The 21,181-nt window shown below is 43.1% G+C and overlaps 1 protein-coding gene across 1 annotated transcript in view; it reads left to right on the top strand.

Annotated features, from left to right (window-relative positions):
* The window catches only part of RYR2 (ryanodine receptor 2), a 3,458,987-nt gene that overhangs the window by 3,255,868 nt on the left and 181,938 nt on the right, over positions 1-21,181 (top strand). Inside the window, exons 94-95 of the mRNA XM_085612346.1 lie at positions 5,166-5,208; positions 16,545-16,678. Of these exons, the coding sequence (XP_085468472.1) occupies positions 5,166-5,208; positions 16,545-16,678 (177 nt within the window). The remainder of the gene's footprint in view (positions 1-5,165; positions 5,209-16,544; positions 16,679-21,181) is intronic.

Genomic DNA, 21,181 nt, shown 5'->3' with positions numbered 1-21,181 from the left:
TTGAATAGTACGATCGATTTTAAGCCAATCAACTGTTTGAGGAGCCACCTTGGATTGTAACCAGGTAATTACTTGCTCATATTTCTTCATTACCTCGGGTGAAGGACCATGATTCACCGGATCTCTTGGTGGTTCTGTAGCGGGCCAATCAATGGAAGCTTTACATGCAGTCCACAAATCACCTGGAACCACTATATCAAACAAGGTATTCAAATCAATCCATAACGCCTTTGAAATCTTGACAAATCGGTCTAATTGTTTATACCAGTCAGCAGGTTTTTCCCTCAGCCGAGGAAAATCATTAGTGAATGCTGCTAAATCACCCCTACTCCATGGCACATGTATATAGCCCCATTTTGTAATTCTCTCAGAGAGAAATTTCCTGCTGGTCCCATCCCTCCACCCGGAGGCGGAGTATCTCTTATCCTTTTCTTGGCACTTTTCTTTTTGGCCCACCTCTCTTCCCATCTGTCTAATTCTTTCCACGCTCGCATCCCTATCACCAATTCTCTAATTTGTGCCTTTAATCCTGTTGTTCACTTCTCTTCCAATTCCTTATCTGTATAATTCAATCTGCAGAGTCCCTGCATCATTTTAGTCTTTGTCAGATCCACCTCATACCTTCGTGCCAACTGTGACAATGCATCAGGAGCTCGCTTTGCCTTTCTGGTAACATCCTTAGCTCCAAATAGCAACTCGCTAGGGTCATATGTTTCAATTCTGTCCAATGGCAGCTTCCCTTCAATCACTTCAATCACTTCATCTATTTCTGCTTGTAATCTCACTACATCTAACAATGGTGGTTTTAATGCAACCTGTAACACTTACGGATCTCTTTCACTTCCCAATTCCTCCCTGTCACAACTTTCCTCCATTCTCCCAACTGGGCGGCTTTCTCTCTCGAAACTTCGACTTCTCCAATGATTGCCTGCACACGCAACCTATGGCCCAAACAATACCCTAGGTGCTTCTTGTCTCATCTCCATTTCATCTCTCTGTATCATTGACTCCCTCACCGGGGAACCCACATAGAATTTGCCAAAGCTCCTGTTCGCCTTCGTTCTTTACCCACTATCCATTCTTGATGGATCAGCTGTAGCTGGCAGGGGATTACTAGCTTCCTCTGGTATCTTAGCCATGCCCGTTCCACTCATTGTAAGGCTCCCTCCAGATATAGTCTCTTCCCCTTCTCCTGTTTGTTGTTGACTTTCACCTGCTTTCTCTCTGGGGTTATATATCGAAACCACAGGTCCAATAGTAACTGGTACTGAAAGAGCTTCTGGTAACCACATATTACACGTGGTTTCATTTGGCTCATGATCTGCGTACCCTATCCCTCTGGACCCCCCTGTAATTCGTGTTCCCACTAAAATCCTCCCTCTTACTCCAGTTGTCCGGCCCTCTGAACCCATTTGTCCCACTCCTAATGTTTCCTCTGTTCGCTGTGTCTGCTCTGGCTCCGTCCTAGAGTCACAAGATGGAGGACGTTCTGCTAGCAGTCTATCAAGAAAACTGTATCACTTTCCTCTTCTGTCTTACTCTTTCCTCCAGACCGTCATTCTAACAGCCTGAATGGATGCAATCGTTCGCCCTCTATGGTGTCTACTCTACATCTCTTCAACTGTGCATCCCATCTGGCATCATGATATGCCTTCATTGTTTTCTTCATTCTTCCCTGTGAAGCTTCTCTTCTCTTCACTATTGCTGCTCACATCCATGCATCTAATGCCTCAAATTGTGTTGGTCTAGGCCGAGGTTTCAGAGAAGACATCACTCCCCTCAGCTGATACAGCTCCGCCATACGAAATGTCCCATAGCGAGGGAAAGCCAATTCACCCTCTTTCTCTGTAATTTTATGCCAATTTTGAAGCCACACTATAGTATGTAGTCCTACATTTGTTGCCATATAATGTGCCGGGGAGTCCTCTGGTGGCGCTTCTTCTCCTACTCGAGTCACCACCCCTGTGTCGCCTCTGCACAGATCTCGCAACACCTAAAAACATCATGAAAATCAATTATTTGCAACCCGAATTTCACTATTCAACTTCCGACGAACTTGAACCAATCCCAGCGCGGCGTTACACCAACCGACCTATCCCAGCGCGGCACGCACTGATGTTACTGCTCACTCTTTGCAGCGACTCACCGGCCTTTACAATTTCACCTCGTACACTCACTCACACATTCGCACTACAAGTAACTGTTTATCCACAAGTTATTAAACCAAGTAACTGCTCCTAACACAGTCACAATAACTTACAGTTACATTAAACAAGTAATTATCCATCCACTAAAAGATTGATAGAACACTCTTGAAAGAACTTTTGTCCGCTGTGACCCTCGACCTGCATTGATCACTCTTCGCCATAGTCCACCCCCGGTACCTGAGGCTTTCTACCATGATGTACTCCTGCATTCACACAAAGTTTCCTATCATAAGTGAATCGTCGATAGCGCTTCACAACACCCACAAAATTGATCCAACAATTACAAATACAAAACTATCCCGGGATCTTAGACTTCTCCTGAGTCCGCTAACCAAACTTCCTGATATGCATGTGTCCGAACCAGTAAACCGATAAACCCACAATCACTCAACTTGCATTTCAACTTCGCAAGACATCACACAATTAATTCATCACTGCAATCTAATATGCCACACAGTCCCTTTCATACTCACGCTACCACTGTTTCCGCCGCACCGTCAGCATCCGCCAACCTCCATCATCTTCGCCGTCGTCGACTCCGTGTCCAAAACTCTAATGTTCTTCCGATCCTACTCCTGATTTCTCTTTTCTCCCCAACCTTTTTAGAAGCAAACCATCCTATGCTACCATTTGATTACACCTATTTGTATTCACTGCTTTCTCTATTAAAGTTAAGACTGATGGTCTTTTATTTGCTTGCTAAAAGTGGTGGAGGAGAGTAAACAATTCATGGTTATAGTTGCAATGTAGTCATACTCTAAAGGACCACAGACTCCGAATTTAAATTTTGTGGATTTATTATAAGGCCAAAAATAATTTAATATAAACACACCTCAGTATCGAAGTATATAGATACATGAAAATTAATACAGAGCTGAGTCTACGAATATAAGCTAACTCAGTAAACAGGGACTGATGGATTCAACCCAGATCTGTGACTGGGGGTGAGTGTCTGAAAGGTTTCAGTGCTCCGTCCATCATCTCCTTGTGTTTGCTTTGAAGATTGTGCAGGCAGGCAAATTGAGCCAATAGAGTTCCACTAGGTTGTGGTCGATGTGATCATATTACTAGTGTGTGAAATGGAAATATTTTGTTTTCAAAACTTAATAAAATGTTGCAAAATAACTTTTCCGAGAGATTGCATTATAATTAATCATAAGGGCAAATCATGCATTCAAATGTCTTGCAGTATAGGAGCAAGGAGACTGGGTCAAGGAAAAAATGTCTCCTGTGAGACATTTTCTGCTCCAACCTGTCTTCTATGTGATATATTTTAAAAGAGTCAGATTCTTCCCTGAAATAGATTGCAAATTTCACAAATTTTGCAAGTGTAATAAAAATTGTTCAGAACCATAGATCATATCTTATCCCATTGTTGAGGTGTGCTGTGTCATTTAAATTACTTATATAGCACCAGTGAGGAGTCTGGGAGACTACAAAGTAGGGCTTTGAAATTCATTCGGCATAAAATGTATAAAGTGATAAACTCCAAAATCAAAATACAGCAAAGAATAGAAGCTGAGTCCAATTCTCTTTTCATTTGAGAAGAAAACAAAACAAAAGAAATCTTTCCCTACACTGCTCTAATTGAGAGATCTACCAATCTTTCTTATGTCATATCCCCAAAGGTGTCAGCACGTGTTGATTTCCTAAGAGTACTCACGTCAAAATGGGTCTCATAGCTTAAGGCTATGGAGCTCACTCTAAGATGCTCCTTCTCCTCCGAGAATCAGCAGAAGTCCCCCGAATCTGTCCCTACGCATCATACAAAAAGACAATGTTCAACCCACAATACGTCATATGGTAAACCTTTCAATTACTACGTTTTCAGTAGCTTTCCACAGAAGCTTTAATTAATTTTTCTTCGTTTTCCAGTGGCCTTGGGTTTCAGATAGGCCAGGCACGAAAGGAGTCCTCCCTTCTTGCCTTCCAGAATTCTTCAAAGACATTCCGGGTATCTCCTTAAATCTAAGAATAACGAGGCCGAATTCCTGCACCTGCAGTAGGATGAGAACACACAGTCTCCGAGCACAAAAGGGATTCATTTATTTATTTCATGAGCAACCAAGGAGAAACGAAACTCAAAACAACTTACAGTTTGGGCCTACTATTCAGGCAACTTAAACTAAACACAGTATACACGCACGAGTATAATTTCATCCTGCACATTACACATACAGGAATTATAAGTGTCTCTAATACATGTAAAATCCTACTTGAATGTGCACACTACACTTCAGTGCTACTATAACATGAATAAATGCATCTTAATAATTTTGAAGCACTGCAAACGACAAAATACATGTGAGTGCGTTTCAACCATGAGTATAGTGCACCCATACGATTTAGAGTGCTGTAAGCGCTCTATCAACTGTCACCTGTATTTTGTCTGAGACGCATTGACCTCAATATTCCCAATGGACTTACCTACTCATTTGACATGCCATTAGAAGAAATTATGATTTCTGCTTATAAATATCAATGGTGAAATGAGCGTCTTTTTTTCGTAGAAGGAATTTTACCATGACCCGAGGTAACAGTATTATCTTTTTATATCGTATGACATTATTGAATATTTGAGTGCTCTCTCAGTTATTGCTACTTATGAGCTGTAGGAGGCGCTTTCTTTTATGTACAAAGTGGATTATATTGACAATATCGTATAGCGAAACTGTGGGATCAGAGTTTGGCTGATGTGGGAACTTCGCCAAAAAGCGTCCTCATTTTGGCAGATATCCCGCATTCGCAAAATTCCATAAAAGGACACATATCTGAAAATATCTCTATTGTGGGTTGTAATGTAATGTTTGTACTGATTCTTCTGTTTTTCACAAAACTAAATTGAATTGTTTGAAAAGGTGAAATTTAGCAACGGGCCAGTCTTTATGCATTTTATATAGTAATTGCTCAGTTGTTGCTTAGAACTATATAATGATCAGATTTGTTTATATGTTTCAGATCCTTTCCTAACAACTATTGGGACAAGTTCGTTAAAAGAAAGGTATTTTTTAAATTTCACTTATTTTGTTTGGAAGCATTTAATGTTTGAAACTAATACTTTTGTTCTGTCTCATACTGGTAAATAGGAGAAAGGTGATTTTTTCTCTCGATATTTTCTAATAAAGCTACCTATCTGATACAGACTTCTAGCTGTAGATTCCTTACCTTTGAATTTTTTCAGGCATCAGACTGTATCTGGAAGATTTTTTTGTGAGCAGTACCTCACACATCCATAGGTGGTGTTGATTGGCTCTGCGTCCGTCGTTGGTGTCATCATTGCCGGAAGTGGCATTGTGAAACCTAAATAGGCACCACCCAGGTATGCTGACATCAGTTCTTTCTTTACCCGTCAGCCAGCACTGATCCTGGGAAGTGTTACCCCTCTGTTGTATTTTGACAGGCTTTTTTGCAATTTTGTTGATGGTTTTTGAGGTCTTGCCTCCTGGTGTGTCGAGATGTCTTCACACAAGCCGGGTTTTAAGACCTTAGGTGCTTGTCACTGACTGGTATCAGTGACGGACCTGCACCTAGTCTGTTTGTGGTGCCTGGAGGTCGACTGCAGCACCAAGTCATGCTCCATTTCCCAGGCCATGGCCCCGAAGGCTTTTAGGGAGCCGTCCCTTAGGCTGCTAGCGGGCCAACACGCAACTCCAAGGAAGTGGTGGACTTGGTCGAGGGGAAGGTCCTTGACCTTCAGCTACCCTCGGTGGCTGTCAAGACTAATCTGTTGACTGAAGTGCTGCAACCAGGAGGTTCCACATCGGAGCCCCTACTCCCATTCAATGATGCCCTCACTGACTTCCTTTTGGGTACCTGGTCTAAACCCTACACAGGGGCTCCTGTAACTAGGACGATTGCCCTATGCCATCATCCTGCACCTGGGGACCCAAACTTCCTCACGCAACACCCTTCCCCTGAGAGCTAGGTGGTCCATACCTTCACCTCCTAAGGTGCTTTCCCTACCACTCCCCTGGATAGGGAATCCAAGAGGCTGGATTCATATGGGAAGAAGATGTTTTGGTCCACCAGCCTGGCATTGCTGTCCATTAATACTGCATGTCTTTTGGGCCGTTATTCCCACATTTTGTGTGATACGGTTGCACAAATGCTGCCTCAGGCCCTGGAGGAGACCCAGAATGTACTCTCCCAAGCTGTCATTGACAGGAGGGACATGGCAAAGTTCACAATTTGATGCAGACTTGACACAATCAAGCCACTAGGCAGAGTAGTTTCCATGACAGTGGCCCTTAGGCGCCACACCTGACTGAGAAGGACTGACTTTTTGGGGGATGTCCCAGCTTCCCTTAAGGATATTCCCTTTGATGGCAATGTCTCTTCGGAGACAAAGCAGATTTAGCGCTCGAGCGCTTTATGGATTCTCGTGCTGCGGCCAGTCCTTAGGCCTCTCTGTGGCCCCCACGTCCACCTCAATCTGCCTTTTGCTCCTTTCGTGGCTACAGAAGGGGCTTCCAGCCATGCCAATTCCTATCCAGTCACAGCACCGTGCATGCTCCCCAGCCTCTGAGTGGCCGAGGGCACGGTGCCAACAGATCTCGTGGGTCAGGTGTCCAGCAGTCTGGTCAGTCCACCACCCCCCCTACTGCATCGGCCTCTAAACCCTCCTAGCCTTTAACACCCTGGGCACCCACTTGGTGGCAGGATTCACCATCACCTTCCCCACTGGCAGCCCATAACATCGGACAGGTGGGTTTTGCAGATTGTCCGAAGGGGCTACTCATTCCCTTTCAAAACTACCTCTCTCCTTGCCACCATCTCATGAAAGGTTGACGGAGGATCATCTGTCCCTTCTCCGTGAGGAGGTCACAGCTCTCTTGGCCAAGGGAGCCATAGAGAGGTTCTGTTGCCAGAAGTAGGCTGTGGTCGTTATTCCAGTTACTTTCTGGTCCCTAAAAAAGATAAGGGCCTTAGTCCTATTCTGGATCTTCCAACTCTCAATCTCTTCCTCAAGAAGGAGTAATTCATAATGCTCACATTGGCTCAGGTCTTGTCTGCTCTGTATCCTGGGGACTGTATTGTAGCGTTGGACTTGCAGGACTCCTATTTTCATATTCCCCTCCTGCCTCCACATTGGCGTTATCTGTGGTTTATGGTAAGCCGTGAGTACTTTAAGTTCACTGTGCTCCTTTTTGGCTTTACCAGGGCCCCTCAGGTGTTCACCAAGGTGATGGCAGCGGTTGCAGCTTATCTACGGAGATCTGAGGTGCCAGTCTTCCCCTATCTCAACGACTGGTTGTTGAAGTCGTCTCCCACCGTTAGAATACGGTGAACCTTCTGCACTCGCTGGGGTTCACTACCAACATGCCGAATTCACACCTGACTCCTTCTCAGATGCTTCCTTTCATGATAGCTGTTCTGGACATGGTGCAATTTTGGGCATATCCTCCCGAGCAACTAGTCAAAGATATTCAGGCTATGATACTGAGATTTCAGCGTCTCTCCTGGGTTTCAGTGAGACTGACTATGAGGCTCCTGAGCCTCATGGCCTCCTGCATCCTGCTGGTGACACATGCCAGATGGCATACGCTGGATCTGCAGTGGGCCCTGAAGTTCCAGTGGGTGCAGCATCAGGGTAATCTCTCCGACCTGGTCCAGATCTCGTAGGCAGCTGCAGAGGATTTGCAGTGGTGGCTAATGAACCACGATTGGGTCTGAGACAGACCCCTCTCCCTTCCCCAACTAGATCTTACAGTAGTGAAAGATGTGTCACTCCTGTGATGGTACAGCCAGCTGGTAGAGGTGGAGATCAGAGGACTCTGGTCTCTGGCAGATTCTTGTCCAAATCAACATGCTGGAGTCCGAATGATCTGACTGGCATTGTAAGCCTTTCTACTCTCCATCAAGGGAAGGCTGGTACAAGTGTTCATGGACAACACCACTGCCATGTGGTACTGCAACAAACCGTGTGGAGTGGGGTTGTGGACCCTTTGTCAGGAAGCCCTGCACCTCCGGACATGGTTGGAACAGCAGGGCATATCCCTGGTGGCTCAATACCTGTAGGGCTCTCTGAACGCCAAATCAGATGAACTCAGCCGAAGATGCCTAGTAGATCACGAATGGGATCTCCACTCGGAGGTGGCACAAGGTCTGTTTCAGCAGTGGGGAGATCCTTAGTTAGATCTGTTTGCATCCTCCGAGAACTTCTAATGTCAAATTTTCATCTTGATTGGAGTTCAGGCCTCCTGAACATCTTTCTGCCCATACCATTCCTCTGCAGAATTTCCAAGAAGAACAGGAATAACCGTACCCAAGTCATCCTTGTGGTCCCTGACTGGGCATGGAGAGTCTGGTATCCAGAGCTACTCAGCATGGCCATTGATCTCCGATCAGGCTGTCCCTTTGGGAAGAAGTTCTGTCGCATCAGCAGGGGAGGCTTCTTCAGCCTTACCTGTCCACTCTCCACCTTCTTGCATGGAAATTGAGTGGCAACAGTTGGCAGCTTTTGACCTTCCTCGCGACGTCATCTTGGCAGCCAGGTGTCCCTCCACCAAAATGGTATACGCCTGCCGTTGGAAGAAATTTGTGCATGGTGTGCAGAAAAGTCAGTTGATCCCCTTTCTGCCCCTCTTTCTGAAGTTCTGCTTCTTGTTTTTTCTCTTGCCCTGCAGGGCTCTGCTTTGGGCACTCTTAAGGGCTATTTTTCTGCCATTTCTTCCTTGGTATGGTTGCCTCTTTGTTCAAGTTCCCTATTGTCCACTGGTTCCTCAAAGGTTTTACTCATCTCCTACTTCCTTCACTACTTATTATGCCTCAGTGGGATCGTAATTTGATTGTACCTTTTTTGATATGAGCTACTTCTACACAATTGTCCGCTCAGGCTTCTCACCTTGAAAACATCCTTCCTTGCAGCAATTACATCTGCCTGCAGAGTGAGTGAGCTGCAGACCTTATCATCTAAGGCGCCTTACATCTCAGTCTATCCTGACAAGGTGGTGCTTTGCACAAGGGCCTCCTTTCTCCAAAAAGACAACTCCTTTTCATGTAGTCCTAACATTTTTGCTACTCTATATCTCTCTAAAGAAGAGGTGTGACTCCATTGTCAGGACCCAAAAAGAGCGTTGTCTTTCTACCTTGACCCCACACGTGAGTTCTGGGTGGATGACCAACTTTTCATGGGGTATGTTGGTGCAAAGAAAGGTTTGGCAGTGCAGAAGTGGACTATCTCCAGATGGGTTTTGCTCTGCATCAAAATCGGCTGTGCACTGGCCAAGAAGCAACCTCCTGAAAGCTTGCAAGTTAATTCCAACAGAGCTAAAGTTGTGACCACTGCGTTAGCATGCAGGGTTCCAGTCCTGGCCATCTGCTAGGCAGCAATGCGGGCATCTCCCCACACATTTACCAAGCACTACTGCCTGGACAGTAAGGTCTCTAGGGATGGGCACTTTGCCTTTTCGATCCTGCAGGACTTCCTAATTTGAAATTAGTTTGCAGACCCTCGTCCAGGGATGGTATTGTTTTGGTATCTATTCAAAGGTAAGGAATCTGGGGCTAGAAGTCTCTATCAGATTAACAAGTTACTTACCTTCGATAAGGCCTTATCTGGTAGAAACTATATTTAGCCGCAGATTCCTTAACGACCCACCCATCCTCCTCGCTCTGTGAACGAATTTCTAGGGACAGAGATGACCCCTTTCAGTGCCCTTGTTTTAACACAAGTGGGTGGTCAGTGGGCTTCTTGGCTCTGCGTTTCTGGCATGGAAAGTTGTGAAAACAAACTGATTTCAGCATTCCTGGTTGGCACCTAAATAAGTACTGCAACATCACTTCTGGTGTGGACAACACTGACGACGGATGCAGAGCCGATCGACACTACCTGCCGGCTGGCAGGGCTACTGTTAACAGACAATGTGGATCCAGTCTGATGACCCGGGAAATTCAAAGGTAAGGAATCTGTGGCTAGATAGTCTCTATCAGATAAGGCATTACCAAAGGTAGGTAACTTGTTCTTTTCCTTGACTGCAATAAACAAGAAAGGAAGTCTGAACATGTCCTAGCAAAGGTCACTACATAATGCCTGACAACTTTAGCACGCTGTTTTCCTTGCCAGTATCACCAGTGCCATGAAGACGTCTCTGGGGAAAAAATGCAAATTATATTTTACTATTTACACTGTCCTTGTCTTCTTCATAAACATTCAAGCTCTTTTATAACGTGAAAGTCTAAAATAAAATACTGTTTACATATTAATTTCAAATTGGAGAGCTTACCCAGAGTTTATTTTTCAAGTGCTGCACTTACCATTTTTGTTTAACATTCATAAAAGTACAAGACGGGTAAATGCATATTTTAGTTCAAGGAACTATTCAATGAGACTTATTGGAATAAAGCTATCATTTGTCCTGACAGCATTAAAGCAACTGGAGTATTTCCTCCTGAGCAATCCCATCCTGAGTAAAAAGCATTTTGCGATAGCATTCGTTTGGACTCTATACAGGAACTGACATACTCAAAGCACCAGAGCCCAAGTGCTGAAAATCCATCCACTGTGGCCTAAAACTAATTTTTTTTAGAAATGGCGGAGGTCTAATGCTGGATGCAAAATCTTTGTGACACGACTGCAAAAACCTGTCAAAGCTATAATCGTGACAGTAATTGGGAGTTACATTATAATGCCTACAGAAAATAGGTAAATGTGTGGTCTCTGTCCAAAACAATCAAACTATGGCGCCATTAACGACGTCATGCACTTCCATACAGTAGTCTTCAACTCAGTCTCCATGTAAGGTCAGTAGAGTTTTACCATCCCTGGTTGTAATCTTGCTGTTTTATTCCATTCGGTTTACTCCTTTTCTACCACCTGCTTGAAACCCTTGGGTGCCAGTATCAGTGCTCTGCAGCCAAGTGATTGGTTCCTTGTCTGGCTGTGTCATATCCAGTTTCATTTTTCATGCCCCTTGGTATTGAAGCAGAACCTCACCCACTAAATTAACCAGTACGGTTTAATTCGATTATAATTCACTGCCACTTCCACTAGCCGGACGGACCCAGAATTAATGATATCTGGCCTCCAGTGTTTACGAAGTGCTGCCCTCAATTGGCTATTACCTAATAAAAAGCCTTGGATCTACAGTAACCTCTGTTACTGTGAACTTCATCAGAAGCCAAGCTGTTGAGTTTTATCTTTCTAAGGTAACTAAGCACCCTTACTGTGGGAAGTACCAGGTAATATACCAGAAGGAATTTACAACTCAGGCACCCGGAATTAGAATCCTTGTCCTGAAGAGACCCCGTAACGCGAGAGGGTGGAAACGTCATCGGCTATTAAAAAGGGAGAGCCCTCAACAAATCATATAGTGTCTCAGAAGAATCAATTGTATTACATTTCCATTGGCTCCTCTTTTGTTTACCAATAACCACCACTACAGTTTTTCAATTGCACACTCTATACTTCACGGGTTTGGTTATGGTTATTTCACTGGGGTTCACAATTCACTTCCACTATGCATATGTATATATTGTAAATACACAGACAGGAAACAACTTTTGTATTCCTTTTTTTGTATGAAAAAAACTGTTATGCAAGAATAAATAATTCTCACTTCGGCTGACGTGAGAACAAAAACCTTTTTTGTCCTGTGGACTAAAACGCTTTAAACTGTTTAATTATCTGTATGCTTTATTGAGCTAAGGCTCTATTCTATATCTGTTTGTTTTGCTTCACTCAAGCAGGTTACATTAATTGCTGCTATAACTAACCAATTTATTTAAAAAATGAGTTCCTTGTGAACATTGTCTCTGCTTAATTAGCATTACCCAGTTCTCAAGGGCATATGGGTCGCTCTTGTTTTTTGTGAGAATCATCTGTGTCTATGTACCACCCAAAGTGCAATCCCTTGTACTGCTCAAAGTGGGGTACATCCTCCTGGAGACCCCTGCCTCATTCCACATGATAGGGAGAGGTTTTAATGAAGTTATGTGTACATCATCAGACCAGTAAGTGAACTGCGAGAGAATGGCGGGTAGCACCCCACTAGCACGGTTTGCTGACACACTTGGGCTCCCAGACACACGGAGGTCCTAACATGCACTCAATTGACAATACTCATATTTCAAGGGGGCACGCAATGTCTACTCAAGTCTGGAATATGTCTTCCTCCCCTCGTGTGAATTGGAAATGATTAGCTGGATAGACTACCTCATGCAAGGGTTATCAGATCACTCACCTCTGTGGGAACAGTTGGGGACTAAGACCCAGGACCCAGGACCCACAGCCATCGTGGAAATTGAATGTCTGGGACCTACAAAATTGTGAAATTATATGTAGTCTTCGGACCGACATGGAATTTTTTTTCCCCGGAAACAAGGGTACGGTAGCCACCGGAGCTACGCTGTGCCATAGGGCTCAGAACCAGATAGCATGGGAAAAGAAAAAGGGAAGAGAGAAACTAGAGTAGATGCTTACCCTAGAGGGACAAGCAATAGCCACGCCAGATCTGCTGACCCCAGAAAGTTGATGGCCTGGCTCAGTAGGAAGGAAGCTGTGGCGAGATGGGTGTGTTCAAACGTAGATGACCAGGGAGCGACACTCTCCACGAATGAGCAAATAGTGTTGGCATTTGCCAAACACTATAAAGAATTCTATGGAAGCAGACCACTTAGCGACACAACCGCTAATCATGACTATCTAAAAGACATACAGGCTCTCAGAATAGATGAGGGCGACATGAAAGCACTCGACCGGGACTTGACATGGAAGTGGGAAAGGCTGTGATCCGGTTATGACCGAGAAAAACCCCTGGCCCAAATGAAATACCCCCCTCACCTCCTAGATCTCTATCAAGACGCTTATAAGGAGGGTATCCTCCAGTAATCTCCGGATCGCTACCATTGTGACCATCCACAAAAATGATAAACCCAGAGATAGATGCAACTCATATCGCCCCATCTCTCTGTTGAACACAGAGGTCAAAATACTGGCGACAATTCTGGCTACTCGACTTTTACGTGTTATAACAACTCGCGTCCATTGCGACCAATCAGGGTTCATGTCCGGCTGAGCCACTAGACAGAATCTCCGCTGATCACACAATTGGATGATGGCGGTCAAGAACCGCAACACCAGCATGTTTTTTTGTTGTTAGATGCTGAAAAAGCATTCAATGCAGTTCACTGGCCCTTTTAACTTTTAAGACTCCACTTTGGCCAAATTCGAGTTCGGACCGAAGTTCAGGAAATGGGTGACACTACTATACACCTTCCCTAAAGTGGCAGTACGAGTCAAACAAAGGCTCTCTCACACATCCCAATTTCCAGTGGGACCAGGCAGGGGTGCCCTTCATCTCCATATTGATTCACAGTAGTGCTTGAATTCCTAGCATGCATGTTTAGACAACATCCTGGAGTGCGGGGCTACTGGGTTACGCCCAATGACCAAATGGAGGAAAAGATATCGCTTTATGCAGCCAATATTCTTATGGTTGTGACGGATCCCGACACAACGATTCTCACAGTGTTGCAAATAATAGATGGGTATGGCCGGTTCTCAGGCTATAGGATCAATTGCCACAAGTCGGTATTATACTGCCTGGGCCAAATAACGGAATGGCCGCTGCTGCCAAGGGACCTCCAAATCAGTTTAAATACATTGGAGTCTTTCTTACACCCAACGCAGAGGACTGCCACAGCCACAAGGATTGCCCTAAAGAAACTACAATGCAACCCATATAATGTGGGGTTGGCGCTTACGAACATTGAAGCCTATTATTGGGCAGCCCACCTAACCCCCATAAACAACTGTTTACAGGTAGCATGGGACCATGCCACATACAGACTAGAAAAGGAGATACTGACACCCCACAGATTCCTACATTATCTATATGGAGGAAAGGAGATGCATAGGCTGCTCCCTGCAACACGAGTCACCATGGAGGTATGGGAAAGGACCACTAGAATCCTGGGGTTGGCCCACAAGATAACCAGAGCGACACCACTGTGGAAGGGAAACTAGCTTAGGGAGGTAGGTGGGCTCCAGGGTTTTCAGCTTGGGGTCCACTGGGGATCACTGCTGTTGGATATATCATTGCAAGGGGTGAGTTCAAATCCTTCTCCACCTTCAGTACAGAATTTAGGTTGCATAGTTCCAATTCCTCAAATATGTCCAATTACGCCACACTTGGAGAGGGGAGGGAGTAGGGGAGACAGATCTAACGGAATATGCACTACTCGAGGGGCGATTACTGCAGGAGGAGCTCACAACCAAGGCAGTGTCACTTACCTACAAGACAATAAATATTATTATGCCTGACACCCTGGGTAAACTAAAGGAGGTATGGGAGGGAGACCTGGGGGAGATGGAAGATGTAGACTGGGAGATGGCCGTGGTTCACCCTAGAGAGGTAGCGATTAAAGTCAGACTGCGTATCATCCAGTTTAAAATCCTCTATAGGGTTTACTATGATAGAGCAAAGCTACATAAAATGGGCAGGGCCGAGACCCATCATTGTCTGCGCTGCCAAGTCGCAGTAGGGGTATTCCTACACACGTTGTGGGATTGCCCACATATACAGTTGTACTGGGGTGAGATAATTAAGGAACTAAATGCAATATTAAAAACATTCTTCTCACCAGACCCGAAATTAATCCTTTTGGGTATCCCATGTGATGTTGACATACCCAGACCCCATTTGCTTTTTGGCGCCCTGGGCATAGTAGTTGCGAAACGTGGTATAGCAAAACATTGGCGCACACAAGACGCCCCGATACTGCACAAATGGAAACGAGGCATGGACCTGTACATGGTAGCTGAAAAGGGTTAAATACATGAGTAGAGGGTGCCTCAAGAAATTTACTAGGATATGGAGTAATTGTTTGAATCCCTATGGTTTAGCCTGTATTTATGAAGGTTCCCAAATCATATATGACAGAGCGGGGACTAGACGTGACCACATGGTCACAGGAGACTCGGGGAGGGAGCGAGGTTGGGAACCAGGATGTCTCCAGTGCATAATGGAATCGTACAGGATGTTACGTGCCCGATATGTATTGAGAACATGTATGGCTACTGGGGCTGGGATTGACCTGAGTTTGACTTGTTGTTATTGTTGTGCGGGTCATAGGTTTCTCAGGCAATTGAAACAAAATGAAAATATTTTAAAAATAAAACGGCAACAACAGGCATCCAGTCACACGAGGCCATGGCAACATCGAAAAGTCATGGCCGACCGTGATGGAGCGTGTATCCGAGACTCGAGGTGGATTGGGCATGGTCTCGGCTTATTTCAGACTTAGAAGAACTTTTGAAGAATAAGTCTTCTAAGAAGGTAAAGTTCAGTGGAAGCTAGAACAGCAGCCATGACGGCCACACGAGTACATCATGAATATAACCAAAGTTCCTTGACGCCATCTTCAAGTTCTGGGTTCCCACTGAAATCATAGACGCATAGTGCCACATGTAGAATGGCTAGAAACCTGAAAATAGTCAAACACACAGGACAGTTACAACAACCTTATCCTCAAGTCATCAATTTATGTCATTTTCGGGTAAAAGCATAAACAGATCTTTTGCCTCCCATACGCATAAGTCTCATCGTGTTAAGAGCAAATATGTTTAAAGTGCTCATACTACTTTATGTGGTCACAGCAGGAACTTGTGTTTTATTTGCATGCTGAATTTATTCCATCAGATCAGATACTGTATTATTCATATGTTATTTTACATAGTACAGATTATGCCCAGGAGTTAATGGTTTTTTAGGAATACCAGTTACCTGCAAGATGAAAGCTGCATCGAAAATATTTTTTTAAATCTTTTAAACTGAGCTTTAAAGAATGGTGTACTTGTAGCCTACACTAACGTTAAAATCAGTGTTTTCTGACGTGGGATTTATAGGATGTTAAAGGGAAAACCTAGGATCCCAAGGCAGACCCTCACTCCCAGTTATAAATAAATTCACATTAGTCAAGGCCCATGGCCTGTAGTTCTTTTTGGAAGCTCTTAATTTTAACTTTCTTACAGAGCCAAGCACTCGAATGTACACTTTCAAATGGTGAGAGGACATTCGTGCAAAGTTGTTTTGAGGAAAAGCTAATATGCTTGTGCCCATTATTCTTAAATAAAGCTACTCAAATCTATGCAAATTAGCCATTGTGATTAGCAGAAAGTCGTGATTTGCTTGGTGTGGGGTTTGTCAGCAGATGGCTTAATCACTTTCAGCAGTATTACTAGGAAATTCCTTTCTATATAGTGTAGAACAATTTTTTAAATAAAACCACTGCTTTGCTGGCTATGTTTGTTTATCAACAAGCAATTTTGATTCTGCCTGTTTATATGAAAGAAACATAACCATACGGTACTTAGCTGATGAAATAATCTTTTTTTAGGTGATGGATAAATATGGAGAGTTCTATGGTAGAGACAGAATTAGTGAGCTACTCGGAATGGACAAAGCGGCCTTGGACTTTAGCGATGCCCGCGACAAAAGGAAACCAAAGAAGGACAGTTCTCTTTCAGCTGTGTGAGTATAAATGCGTTGTATTTGAAAATATTGCAAAAAGTAGTAATCATTGTCAGAAATGTAAAGCCTTCACATATTTGTGTGTTGTATGCTTACTCAGGGCCAATGAGAAATGTTTTCAACTGTAATTGTTTACTCCTAATTTTAGTGAAACGAATCAGCTTCTTCTTGGTAAAGTGTACTCATCATTTATCTTAACGGAAAACAGACTGTAAAATCACTGCTGTGTTAACTAAAGATAGTGTTTCCAAAGAGTTTGATCTAAGGCAATTAAAAAACTAATTGAAAGATGCAATAATGTCCTTTTAAATGCATCCATTAAAAACCAACAACTCCCGAACATTAGTCGCAAATTATTGAAAACACACAGTTACCTTCATTAACCATTCTCCATGCATGCATATATCTCCACTAAGGATGAATTGGCAATTAGAAATGTTGCAATGCTTGTAGATTTGTAAAGGTATTTGTAAAGGAAAAGGTAGTCTTAGAACTGAGAAGCACTAAAAATGGGAGCACAGGGATACGTTTTTGGGATAGTTTGTAAGGATCTAGGATATTCACAGGTGGTGAGACCTGCCATGCAGAAATGTTTTATACTCTAAAGAGGTGCGTCTTCAGAGGCTTCCTAAACTGTAGGAGGGTTGTGACAAGTCTCATCTTGACAAGATGTTCTTTTTCCAGGGCTTAAAAGAAGGAGGCCTGGCTTTCTGTAATTTTTTCCTTTTTTATGTGTTTTTCCATTCTGGTGATGTCGTCTAAGATTGCCTTGGCTATCTCAGGAGCCTATTTTTCTACCATGTTTGAAAGGGTGCGGTTTATGGTTTATGTGATCCAGCTGGTCCGGAAGAAGGTGTATTCTTGGGATGATATTTCTTCAAGTCTTTGATAAGACAGCTGCAGGATGAATGATACTTTTCATGGGAATCAGTGTAGCATTGGGGAGAATGTGGAGCAGGGCATTGCCTCCATCCAAGAGGACTATGGCTTGGAATGCTTTTCTGAAATCAGTTTATGGGCAAAAGTTTCACTTTCTTTAGTGGGAAAAGCTGGTATCATGAATAACTTGGTTTGTCTTGCTTATGTTTTCTTTGAAAGAAAGGTCAGTGTTAAGGGTGAATCCAAGTGATGTAGCCTATTGCACGGCTGCTGCAGGGAAAAGCGCATGGGAAGCAAGGGACGGAAATGACCTGCTCCTTATTGCAAACCTTGCACTCCAACCCTCATGAAATTTGTGAGAACTGGAGCAGAGACTTGTTGTGTGTTGTGTTATGTTATACTGTATTTGTATAGCGCACATACACCAAAAAGGTTTCTTGGTGCTGGACACTTACTTTCCCACACCGACCCTTAGTGGATAATTACAGAGCTAACAATGGCAAGCGGGCAGATAGGGATTACATTATTGTTTCACACTTTGCAAATAACAATTTTTAGCAATATATCATTAAGCAAACACAAATTAACATATTTTGTATATAATCTAGTTGGTAACAGCTAGATCTATGATGCCAATCACGTCGAGAATGTATTAAGAACTTTTGAACTAATTTAGTAAAATACCAGGTTCATGTTCTGCAGGGGCATCATTTCGTTGATGTTTGCATCACAAATTAACGTGGAAGCACATAGAATGACATTCAAGTGATCAGTTGACCTTCATAAAAGCACAGTTTCCAGATCAAAATGAAAATAGCTGATTAAAATCTATTTCAGCCACCTTTTCCTTATTGGTTTCTATCTTCAGCAATGCAAAAAAACATGAAACCCTTTCTGGGATGCCTGTACTGCAGGGATGATTCTTACAGGCCCATAGAAAACCCTTGTACAGAGGTGTCAAATATTCCAGTTGTATGATCCAAAGCCCAAGTGCGATGTGTACAAATATTCTATAGATGGATAAAATAATGCTACTCTTTTTGCTACTGCTATAAACAGACATAGTACTTTAGCTATTTTTCAGACAGCCATGTTTTACTCAATAATTTTTTTTCTAAAAGCTTCAAAATATTTAACAAAATCAAAGCTAGGTTTGGAGCAACCACCAACGTTTACGGCATTTTTTAAGAACCCACATAGCACTACTGGAATTCTACACTCGCTGTAGAGTTCCAAGAGTATTCACGTGTATAATGTATGCATGCACGCTTTTTTCCTTGTAAAAATATTTGCATTCAGACATGTGATGCAAAGGTGCGTTTGCCCATTTCCTTTTTCCTTTTGAGTGCCTGCAGTACAAAAATTAGTCCCAGTGGACCTTCTCCAAAACTGCCGTAAATAGGGGTGATGTTTTTACTTCCACAAACTTTATTGTGCCCATTACAACTGTAAAGGGTCTGTTTCTACTTCAACAAAATGTATTGGCTCTCGGCAATCACTTCCAAGATGGGAAGCTACTTCTAAGGGTTGTGAGAATGCTCTGAATCTTGAAACCGTGGCTGTTTGCCTACTTTTCCATATACCCACCCATAAAAACTGACAAACCTGCTTCCAAACCCAAATGACCAATTGAAGAATAGCCACCTTACCCATCAAATTTCAGTAGTCATAGAAACCGTTTTCGGAGGTCAAAATCTTCACCAGTGCTGATGCTGTCTCCCAGAAATGAGAATTTGCTATCTCAACTTGGTTCTTTTGTCCTCCTAAATTGACCACGATGTCCTCTTTCTGTTAAATGTTTTTTTGTTTTGCTCTTAAGACTCGGTATACGCTGACACTCAAACTAGACTCCATGTTGTTTACATTTTGAGTGTATGCAGAGGAGAGTTTGGAGTGAAAATAAGGACTTACAAGTAAACTGAGGACTTCTTGTGTAGTGAATTGCTTTTGCACTGCTTATGTGGAGCACCTTTCCATGCCATTTGCTTCTCTCCTTTGTAAAAATCAATTGGGAACTCTCCTATGAAGATTACTCCTGCAGCAAATACTCAAACCCACTAAGCTATCTCATTAGAAATATAACCTGTGACCTTTCTATTCCAGAGAACATGTCTCAGCAGGCACATTACTATCTGACGTAAATATCAAAGGGGAGGGAATGAGAAGCAGTGATCCATCCAGCTTCCAATGGTAATACAAAAAATCAGGTTCTCGGAGAATGGATCACTTGTCCTGTGGTATCAGGGTCTTAGATTCTAGGATACTGTATAAGAAAACCCTCATATGAGTACACAGGTCGGGGGCGGTGTATCTTGATTCTCCGCCTTCGTGTACTGTCACAGCATCTTCATTGGGGTTCTTTTGTTAGTATGCTGTCCTCCACCTGGAGGTAGACCAACTGATATTACAGTAGCGTCCAGATATCAAAAAAGAGAGGGTTGTGCAAAGTGCTCATTGGTGGTGAAGTTAAAATTCCCTACTAAACTCAAAAAGCTACAATTTTTTTTTATTGAGAATACGAGTGAAGTGGGAAATTAAAACAAAGATGATGTCATGATAGACAGGGTTACTAGTCTATTGCATCAGTGAAAAAGGTCTGTGAATGAGGTCAACATGTTTCAGCCTTCTCGTTCATTCCTAAGGCTTTCGTCAGGACCGAAATGTGAAAAGGGGCCCGTTCTACCACCTTTTGTCGAATGATCAGTTGATCATATCTATGTTTATTCCTTTGAAGAGTTATTGTCTCTGTAATACAGATTAAATTATTTGCATTTCTTATAATCATTCTTCCCTCTTTTCAGCATTTGTGATATAGTGACCATTTGTCCTATATAACCAATGGGGCTGTGACAATGATAACGTGGTTCAATAATTATCGTGCTTGCAATTGAGCAATTCAAAAAGGGGAAGTTGGCACGTTAAAAACAAATGAGCAATCATGGAGAGACTGGCTTGTGGGCTATTAGGGAGGGAAGTCGTAAACGTGGTTAAAAGGCTTAATAGCGGTTAAAAGGCTTAATTGGAGTAGCACTTGTGTGGGCATGTTGGATATCTAATCTCAAACAGCACATATACATCATTAACTCGCTTTTTTTAGATGTGCGTGTCAATAATCCTATGTTAATTATCTTTGGAAGTAAATACGCGTTTATTAGAGAAGCGTAGTGGAACTGTTGTGCCGTTCGGGCTAATACTATTGGTGTGGATGTAGTATCAAGAGTGATAGCACTCGTTGGGGCATATCTGATTTAGTTAGTAACACGGCATTCTCCCACTCATTCTAATACTATGCGTGTTGTGAACTCGCGTTTAGCCAGTTCAAGTTATTCAAGACAGAATAGACAGTATATGTTTACCGTGATTGAAAGAAACGTGCACGTTTGACCAGAAAAACAAACAAATACGCAGAATGTTCACTATGTCGTATGGGGCCATCATTATCAGTTCGTTATGAATAACATATTATAGTCTCCATTACCTTTCTCAATGTCTCGTTATTGCTTCCTCGGGACATCAGAGATCAAGGAACCTGTTGCTGTGAGATTAAAAGGTTATTTAGTCGGGTGCTCTTACCGCATTAGTCTTCTGCCTCGTGGTTGTGAGGAACAAGGGCTTACCGGTTCT

The sequence above is a fragment of the Triturus cristatus genome, chromosome 6 (genome assembly GCF_964204655.1).
Source record: "Triturus cristatus chromosome 6, aTriCri1.1, whole genome shotgun sequence".
NCBI classification, from domain to species: domain Eukaryota; kingdom Metazoa; phylum Chordata; class Amphibia; order Caudata; family Salamandridae; genus Triturus; species Triturus cristatus.
This window is presented reverse-complemented; position numbering and strand designations above follow the sequence as displayed.